Source organism: Lepidochelys kempii, chromosome 8 (genome assembly GCF_965140265.1).
Source record: "Lepidochelys kempii isolate rLepKem1 chromosome 8, rLepKem1.hap2, whole genome shotgun sequence".
Lineage (NCBI taxonomy): Eukaryota > Metazoa > Chordata > Testudines > Cheloniidae > Lepidochelys > Lepidochelys kempii.
Window position 1 is genome coordinate 57,405,680 of NC_133263.1, and position 10,378 is coordinate 57,416,057.

Here is a 10,378-nt window from a genome sequence, read left to right on the forward strand (position 1 = left end):
AGAAGCCATATTAATGATTTAATGTTACCATTAAATCTCAATATTCTTGTAGTGTTTGATTTATACCCCAAAATCCGATATGGACCAAATTCTGATTTCATATACTGCAGTGTAACTCCAGTCATTACATCTGATTTGCATTACTTTAAACAAGATCAGAATCAGGGCCCAAGTATATTTTTGTTCTAGTGATTTCATTCAACAGCTGTAATTTTTTTCTGCTGCAAGTTTCAGATCTTTGTAGTAAGTACATGATCAAAATATGCCACCTACTGGCTAAATTGCATTCTACTTTCAACATCAAAGAATTAGGATTTTTAACATAGACTTTTTTTAAAGACAGTCTCTCCTCTTCTGTTCTGTATAATTTTCTATAGAAGGCACGGAATATTATTTCATAACAAGATTGTCTACATAGCAGAATTGAAACAGCTGATGAGAAATGTTTACCTGACTAATTTATGAGGTTCTTCAACTAATTCAGTTAGCAGAGCAAACATTCTCTTTAGTTTCCACGGTAAACATCTGATGAAGTGAGCTGTAGCTCACGAAAGCTCATGCTCAAATAAATTGGTTAGTCTCTAAGGTGCCACAAGTACTCCTTTTCTTTTTGCGAATACAGACTAACACGGCTGTTCCTCTGAAACCATTCTCTTTAGATGATCCAAGGAGTATGAAATCAAGCCAAAGTAGATGAATTTAGCTTTCTGTCTTTCTTTAGCTGCTGCTGCTATTGTGCTCTTCCCTTTTTGGCAGAGTGAATTGTTGAGTTTGCAGTGATTTATAGAGGCAAAAAACACAAAAAACCCTGACCTTTTTGCCTCCCCAGACTCTTGCATACCCTGGCAAATGTTCTTCGTGGAACAATGTTCTTTTTTTCAAAAATTTCAACATACAATCTGTTTATTTGTTTTTAAAGCCCTTTCTTCTACGCAATACTGGCTTGCTTCTGGTATTAAGAGCAACCGTTGTACAAGCTGATATGGCTTTTTGCTATCAGTTAAAAAACCACCATCAGTATCAATTCTTTGCCCTGAACTCTGACTCTGTTTTACAGGTGATCAAGCAAGCAATGGTGGAAAGCATTGAATACAGAAGACAGAATCCATCCCGCTGCTCTGTGTCCCTCAGCAATGTTGAGGCAAGAAAATACTTCAACAAGAACCCTCTGAGCACTAACCATACATAGGATATGTACTGCAGGTGCCACTCCTTCAAGAAATTTTCTAAATCTATGTAACTGGATCTGGACATGCGTTACAACACACCATTGCTCAAGTGAAAGGGCCAGGTGGAACTGAGGAAAGCATTTTTCTGTGACATTTCATGTTGCACTGTGATTTGTACTTTTTTACATTTTTGTTTTGCATCTACAAACATTTACAAAATTCCGGCATAAATGGCCATTCTTTATTTAAAAAAATACAGAATTGTGCATGCTTTGGATGCAAAGTAATTTGGTTTAAAATGCTCCTGTTTTTGTAAAACTTCTCCCAATTTCATGAATATTTTGTCTCAATATTTTCCATTTTAAAGTTTTGTTAAAATGGTGCCTGTGTCTGGGTTCCTGGAAGGGCCACACTGAGAATGCTACATGCAGGGCAGACTGCAAGGAGCAGGCAGACAATCTTCCCAAACTGGTGGTTTATTCGATAATTCAGTTAACCAAACCAGTAACAAAATAGCTTTTGTGATACCACATTGGTTAACCAGAAGCCAAACACAGTCCCCTTTTAAACATTCCAGCCCTTGTCTACCAACCAAGTCTAATATACAAGTCTACAACCAAGTCTAATATAGTGGGGGGTTACTGAAAACCCATTTCACCATATGTGAGGTTCTTTCTAATCCCAAAGGATCAGACACATACCCCCAGGTCAATATGAATCTCACCCAAATACCACGCTGTCAGCCCATCTTTAGTAAACAAACTAAAGATTTAATAATAAAAGAAGAGAGTTATAAATGGTTAATAGATCACATACATACAAACAATTGCAAAGTCCTAATTTCAGCTTTGTAGCAATGATGGAATAGATTGCCGGCTTGTAGAGTCTCTCTGGTAACTTCCAAAAGATTGGAAGGTCCTCAGTTCAAAGTTCAAGATGCTCCTTTTAGATGTAAATCCACAATCCAGAAAATTAGGGCAGGAAAGAGGCAAAATGGAGATATCTCAGGGTCCTTTATATCCTCTGCCATGTGCTTGGAATTTTACTGTCCCAAATAAAGCCCATTGTCCCTGTTTGTGGAAAGTTACTGGCCCAAGATGGAGTCCAGGGTCACATGAGCATATCACATGCCTCTACGTGTTTTGCTGAATCACATGGGGTGGCCACTGGCTCCTCGCTGGCTGAAGCATCCTCAGGAAGACCTATCTGGATGGGATGAGTTTCTTAAATGGCCCTTTGTGAGTTTCCTTGATGGGCCATCAATACATAGCTGTCTGGCCCTAATGTAAGTCCTATCTGCAGGATGTCACACAAGAATATAACACAGGTTTAAGATAACAGCACATAGCCAATATTTATAACTTCAGATACAAAGATGATACATGCATGCAAACAGAATAATCATACTTAGCAAATCATAACTTTTCCATTGGCACCTTACATGATACACTTTGTATAAGATTTAAGGAAATTGTGTTACAGTGGTAAGAACAGTGATATAAATGGTCACCTTTCTTATACACAGCATCACGATGCCGTTTTCAAATATGTGACAAAATATGAAAAACTTGGAATGCAGACTCTTGTCCAATACATTTTACACACCTGTACAATTCAGGATGAATTATTTTACTACACAAAGGCATTGAATTTCTTCAACACAATAAAACATTAAGGGCATGGATTTCATGGATCTATATACTTAAACTAGAAGCTAAGGCCCAGATCCCACTCCACTTTATATCACTGGTAAAATTGCCATTGACTTCAGTGTGAACAGGATTGGCTCTTTACTCAATATGAACGTGCTAATGTATAAAATTTCTCAGCAGTTGCCACTTATCAGGGCTAGTAATGTTGATTCTTCCTATAGATTTCTTTTATAGATAACCCTTTCCTGATCACTGCTCTCCTTTGGCCAGACTGACCATGCCAGAAATCCAGTCTACGAAATCCCTAAGGGAGCTGCATTTCGAACTTTGTTTTTCTTGCACAAAGAACATAGTGATGTCTCTTAAAAAAAAAAAAAAAAAGAGAGAGAGAGAGAGAGAGATTCTTATAACTAGTGGCAGAAAAATATTTTTAATTATCTTTACTAAAGATTATTGGTCCCATTTTCAGTTAATGTAACTTACCACTGACTTTAATGGAGCAATGACAATTCGCTCTAGCTGAATATCTGTTCCCAAAACATTTTGAATATTTTCACAAAAAGTAATGGCAGTTTTCCAGAACTATTAATTAAGACAGCCTTCCATGTCCTCAGTGATTCATGTCAGTAAGTGTTAGTGCCTGATGATAATTTTTCAGTGATTCACATATCTATTCAGCAGGAGAAAACAACTTTAGCACTTCAGAGAACATGGATTTTCACAGCAAAGATGAGGAAAAGGATTAAAATTTCTGGATGACAGTGAAAAATGCATCACTCCTTAACTAATGTAGTGTTTGAAACGTAACTTTGTCAGTAATGAGTGTGTCTGTGTATGCTCCCACGCAGGCATTTTTAAATTTCTCCTCAGGAGCTGACATTTTCTTACATATACCACTTAAGCTGCAGCCATGGTGGACTACATTAGTGGTTAAGTTGGAAAAGCCCCAAATCCTGTAGTTGTGGGAATAAGAAATGCTTATAGAAATGCTTATATGGTAACTTTCTGCTAGTATTTCTTTGTTTTTAAGAATTGCCTGCATTTGGTGTGCAGATTTTACATGCTTTCTAAAATGAAATACAGATATAGGGCAATGAGATGTTTGTCACAGAAATTCTCCATGTGGTCAGCACTTGAGGACTGACATTTCAACACCAGTGCAGCAACAAAATTCCAAGATAGTGATCTGAGTTCACATCCATGGACAAATTCTGATCAGTTTTATACTCCCCGCTATAGCACCCAAGCCATGGGCATGGGCTGTGAGGCAGCACAGAATCCATCCCACATTTTTGACCCATCCTTTGCACTTAATTAACTTGTCTGTTACCCTCAACAACCCTTGGCCAGTCTCTAAAAAGTATGAGGACAAAATTATACCCTCAGCTGTGTGCACACAGCTCCCATTGAATCTTAGTGACTGAAGTCGGGTTGTCAGAAGGATAGACAAGTTATTAATAGGCTTAAAAGCTTTTGTGAGGATGAAGGTATCTCAAGGCTTCTGCTGTGAGGAGAATTGTGAACAAGGCCCTTGTTGTTAGGGAGGGAGGAAGGTTTTCTGTGTGAATTTATTATTATTTATTAGTTTTATTTGTATAGCACTCAAAGATCTCCATTGGGTTTAGGGTCCCATTGTGCTGGGCACTGTGCAAATTCACATAAAGATGTGATCATTGCCCTAAAAAGCTACAGTCTGGCTTAAAACAATACAATGAGGGGGTGTAACAATCACTATAGGGAGGAGGGAAGGAGCATGAAGATAAGGATGATGAGATCTCATGGTGACATAGGTTACCTGTGTGCACAGCTAGATGGTTATGAATAAGATGAAAGGGCATCTGGTTTACTTCTACAAATAAATAATATTAGCTCTCTCTTGATTGCCACTCAGCCCAGCAATCATTAGCTGGCTAACTTCACATAGGTGTCACAGCAGAAGTGGCATTTGAAGTGGAAGAGGGTAGTGGATTTACAGCTTTGTTCAAGGAGGGCTTGCTATGTGTGGTGGGCAGTGCAGTAGAAAACACAGACACTTGTGGGAGAAGCAGAGGTAAGCATTCCAGACTGAAGCTCAATAACTTTATCAAACCTTTTTCCTGAGAGGGCCTGACTTACACACTATGAGCAGCGTTAAGCACATGCACAAGTCTGCGCAGGATCAGGGCTTCAGATTGTAAACTCTTCAATGCAAGGACCTTCAGTGAAATCTAAAGTCACTGACAAAAATATTGAGTTCAGTGGAGCCAGGAATTCCCCCCTTTATCTTCTTACTTGTCCATTAGGTTCCCACCAAACTTGGCACTGTATAAATAATAAAAATCACAATTAGCAACACTGCTTCTTGCAAGCCCTACTGAAAGCTAATCTGATTTTTTATTTGATAATTTTCACAATATACAATTTTTACAGCAACTGCTCATTTATCAAAGAGATTACTGTTAATCCAATGGCGGTTCCTTTTATTGTGAATTATAGCACCATTTTAAATTGTCTAAGATCTTCATATCGTGAGGAAGTAAGCAATTATAATGAAATTTTCTTAATAGTCACTGCAACATCCCTCCTTAAATTTATATGTAATCCTCAGTAATTAATAAACACTTCCCTTATTGAGGAATAGGTTTTATTTGTGTTTGAATTAGTACCTGTTTAAAATCAAGAGAGAAAATAAAGGTAATTTATCTTACTGATGCATAATTTAAACATTTGCAGCAAATGATTGAAAACAGGAAGAAGCTGGTACCACCTTTATATTGTAATATTTTTCTTTTCTAAATAATTGGGGGGAGGGATAGCTCAGTGGTTTGACCATTGGCCTGCCAAACCCAGGGTTGTGAGTTCAATCCTTGAGGGGGCTATTTAGGGATCTGGGGCAAAAATTCCCAGATAGCTGAGCAGGGGGTTGGAGTAGGTGACCTCCTGAGGTCCCTTCCAACCCTGATATTCTATACTATTTTTTCTTTTGGTTAACATGATAATATTTTTATTTCATAATATGTATTCTCTGTGATGCCCACAAAATGTAAGATTTATATTATCACATTATTATGTTATCAGATGGCAAAATATAAATAAAACTTGGTTTGTGGCATTCGTTGTTTCAGGAGGCATACACTAATTCTCAGACACTGCACTGTACTTTACATTTCATTGTGATACGGGCTCAGATGTGCCAAACTAATGAGAGTGGAAACCAATGGGACTTATATGAGCAAGGCATACCAGTACAGCTGGTCCATAACAAAATGTAACTTCTGTGAAAATTTTAACTAAAATGTCATTTTAGCTGAAATTCAACCTTTAGTTGAAGAATTGAATTTTGGAAAATTTCAACCACTTTTGGGAACAGATCTGGCCCATGTTTATCCTTGTCAGAGTGGTGTTAAAACATCACTCTGGGAGAGATTCTGTGCTGTCTCTCTGAGGCGCACACCGCTATTGGGATTCTAGGAAAGATCAGCCCTGGTTCTGGGGGATGAAGACAGGTTGGCTGAAGGGCTCCCTTTCCATGAAGGGGTAACAGACTGAGAGTCAGGGCCCAGGAAATGTGGCAGAGAGGCCAAGGGAGGAAACAGTGCTGCACCCTGCTGAGACCTAGGGAAGCTGAAAGTGCATGGGGGATTCAGTGTCTGGATCCCCTCACAGAAGTCTGGTGAGCTGGCAGCACAGGGGGTCTAGATCTATGACAACTCACTTTTCTGATGGGAAGGGAACATTTGAGTGTTGTAAATCTTTTCATGAGGGACCATTTTATTACCATATGACAATCAAGGCTCGCAGTCTGACACTGGCCGTCACCAGTAGGGTGGTAAAATATTAGACAAATAAAAACTCTCAATAATATTTTAACGTGACTGAGTGCAGGACAGACCTTTCCAATATGCTTATACCAGCAAATTTTCTTGAGTCCGCATAGATGGCAACCTGGTGTTACTGTGGATTTAAAATAAAAGGATTTACCATTCAGAACCAGAATATCTGCTAATGCCCTCCCTTTTAGGACAAAGCCTGCTGTTCATCTGCAAGTACTTGAATTGAATTTGTTTATTTGGCACGAGAAACATCTGAGATGACTTGGTCTCCCTGACTAATTTATTGATGAGTCTGGTTTTGTTTATTCCAGTTGGCAGCCGCAATCAAATGAAAAATCTTTCATAATCCAACATTCCTAAATATAAAGGAGGAAATCTATCTGCGTGCAGTCAGAAAGTGACGCATTCAAACCTAATTCAGCTCAGCTGTAGCGTAGGAGGCTTAGCCAATTGTCATGCAGTGTCTTAGAAATTATATAAAATGTGAATACTAGCCCAGAAAAAGTAAACATCTTCCCCTCCTCACAAATGACATGAAACCGATGAAATTGTTTTCTGCTTAAACAAAGTATTTGGTCCTGTGTTTCATAATTAGAGCTGGGTGAAATTTTTTGACAGAAACTTGCAGATTTGGATCAGCTTGAAACATTTTGTGAATTTGTGTAGATGTCATTCAGTTGTTTTGAGTGGGGAAAAATAATCCAAAAACCTGATATGTTTTGTTTTGAAATGAAACACCAATTTTTCAATTCAAAATTATATTTGTTGCTTCCAAATTTCCTTTAATTTCAGTTGGAACTAAATGAATCATTTCACCCAAAATGTTCTACTTTTTGATACTCCAAAACTTGATGGGGAAAAAATTCAGATCAACCCGAAACAATTTTTTCTTCGCTTTGTCATATTTTCCAGAAAACCAAAACATTTGTTATTCACACAGCAATATTCACACACTTTTTTTTCAAAGCTTCTGCTGTTTTACTGGTTGTGATACTTTTTCTTACAAAGTAGTTTGCTAGTTTAACAAAATAATAATTGCATTTGGAGCTAATTTTTAAAATAAATTTAAAAATTTGGACAAAATTTTAAAATTAAACAAAAAGTTTGACTACATTTTCAAGAGTCCAACCCTTCTCCCATATGTGCACATGCCCTTTTTTCCCAGCCAACTACAGAGTTGGTTGCTATCCTTCAGTTTGGAAAAAAAACCCAACAACACAGGAAAGCATTTTGAAAAAAAAATATGCATTTTCTCCCTCTGTTTTCTGCAACAAGCTCCACTTGGTGTATGACTGGCTTTGGGGGAAGGGAAGAAACATTGTGCTTTAATTTTCTGAGATTACTGGCAATTGTCTGATCTTATTTGGACTGTTCATAACAACTCATGGCCCAGTCCTGCTCCTTTTGAAGTCAAGGACAAAACTCCTGTTTTCAGGATTGGGCCTAGAACAGAAACTTTAAATGTTGAACTGTAGCTCTACCCTACTAAGTGGCATTATGAAAGTGGCACCATAGAGATCCATATTCATGTATCTCACTGATTTCCAGATTAAATTTCCTCAGTTTCCAAGTAAAAAGCTGTCCCATCCCACAATTGCATTCCAGGGTCGAACAGTCAAACTGTTTTCTGTCCACCTCACCCGTCATTGCCATCAGGGAGGTTCACTGGGACAAATCAAGGCCCCAGCCTCTTAAATGAGTTGTATAAGTATCATTAATGACATCTGTGGGTTGGCACAGCCGTGTCGGCCTTTCCTCAATACCTTCCACAGTGAACAGAGGTGGAATAAGGAGCCATTGCGACAGCTCAGCGTTACTTTAGGATCCCCATGGATGGAGAGAATCTCCCAGTATAACACTACTTCAAGCAAGCTTTATGCCCCAAAGCTGTACTGTTGCTGGGAAAGACCTACTGAGTTTGGAGACATCATTCAGATTCCTTGTCTCGACATGTTGATACTGACCATATGATAGAGTTTCCAACTTGGAAGTCAGATGTATTAAATGTCTATTTACATTATTGTTTTTGAGGGTTTTTTTGCCAAGAGCAAATTTGTGGGATGAACTCTGACTAACCTGGAAAGCACGAGAAATGGATCCACATGAATGCCGATGTCAAGATTTGAATGTTTGCAGCAGAGAAAGAAAATTCCGTCAGCATCAAATCTCTGTTTTGACCCAAAGTATTTGTCTGTGGGATGAAATTTGAGAAAGAATATGGAGGGAATTGGAAACCACTAAGGTCTTTTCTTTAACACACTCTAGGTTGGCAAGGGATCTGTCTGCTTTCAGGCCACTGGAAGGATTCTTTTTCAGGACGTTGTTCAAGCAGTCTGTAATGGCAAATGGATTTGATATTAGTAACACAGGTTATACAACTAAACAAATTTACATGACACATGCTTTCCCTGCTGCTCACTCAAGTTGAAAGCATGTAGACATTTCCTGAAGCTGTAAATTCACCTATCACACTTACTTTCTTTACTTACATAAGGGTTAGATTTGTGTACTAATCTTCTGAGTCATCAAATTAAGTTATACATGTAAATGGGCCCTTCTCACGCGAGGAAAAAAAAATAAAGATCATAGTGGTTCAGCTAAAAAGACTATAAAGCATAAGAGTTAAACAGTAAGCTAAATTCCATGCAAAAAAAGTCATGTTGATGCAATGATAAGGTTTATAAATTGATCTGTGAAAACTTTGACCTTAATTCTGCTCCCTTGTGTTTATAAAGACTGTATTTTAAAAGTATAACTCGTGTCCATTAATACAACATTTTGTATAATAGAAATTGGAATTTCTTATGTGGCCTTAGAGTCCGTTACAATTTAGTATATACAGATCAGAGTTTGGCTTGATTTTTAAAACGTAATGAACTCTCCCAAACAAGCCAAGTTTGTGGAAAACCAGTAGTGTGAAGGTTTGGAATGCTTAAAGTTGAATGGCCTGAGATGATCCAGAGTTTGAGAAGATGTTGAATTTTAGGTGATCTCTAATTTGAGGGAATCCTCTGTATGACATTCTCTAGAAAATAATCAGATCCCAAGCAGGCCGGGTGGGGGGGAGGTTGACCCCCAGTGTTCTAACAACACTAGCTTTGAATCAGTTTAGAAAACTGAATGACAGTGTTGCAGGTTTAACTTTAAAATATTGGACTGTTTTTATTCAAAGCTGGCTTGTGGTAACTGGGATGACTTTAATGCTGAAGTGCCTTTAACACTGACACAGCTTTGTAATTTTGCACATAATTGTAACAATAATTGTAACAATACTTGAATAACACTTTCCATCTGAGGATCTCAAGTGCTTTGTAGACAATAGTGAATAAGGCCATACAACATCTGTGTGGGTAGGTATTATTGTTTCTATTGCATAGCAAGGGAAACCAAGCCACAGATATTATGGGACTCACGAAGGGCTACAGAGGACATCTGTGGCAGGTCAAGGACAAGAATTAATGTCTTTTTTTATTTAGGTTTTTGCTTAATTCACTAGCCTGCCAGCCAAGTCATTAGGTCAACATTTTCAAACCTGGACGACTAAAATTACGCACCTCAATCCAGATTTGGGTGCACAAGCAAAGTCATCTCTTTTTCAGATGTGCTAAGCACCCAGCAACTCCAAATTAATCCCAATTACTTCAGTGCAGGTACAGACACACACTCTAATTTAAGTGCTTCTATCTTTTGAGCAGCCAAATTGTGACACTGAGGGCCAGATTGTCACAAGTACTGAGTCCCTCTT

At 38.2% G+C, this 10,378-nt stretch overlaps 1 protein-coding gene across 2 annotated transcripts in view; it reads left to right on the forward strand.

Moving 5' to 3' along the window:
* Positions 1 to 5,904, forward strand: part of PLA2G4A (phospholipase A2 group IVA) — a 137,834-nt gene extending 131,930 nt beyond the window's left edge. For both annotated transcript variants that reach the window (XM_073356705.1, XM_073356706.1), the window contains one exon: positions 1,058 to 5,904. In XM_073356705.1, coding sequence (XP_073212806.1) covers positions 1,058 to 1,189 — 132 coding nt within the window. In that variant the 3' untranslated portion in view covers positions 1,190 to 5,904. The remainder of the gene's footprint in view (positions 1 to 1,057) is intronic.
* The last annotated feature ends 4,474 nt before the right edge of the window (positions 5,905 to 10,378 follow it).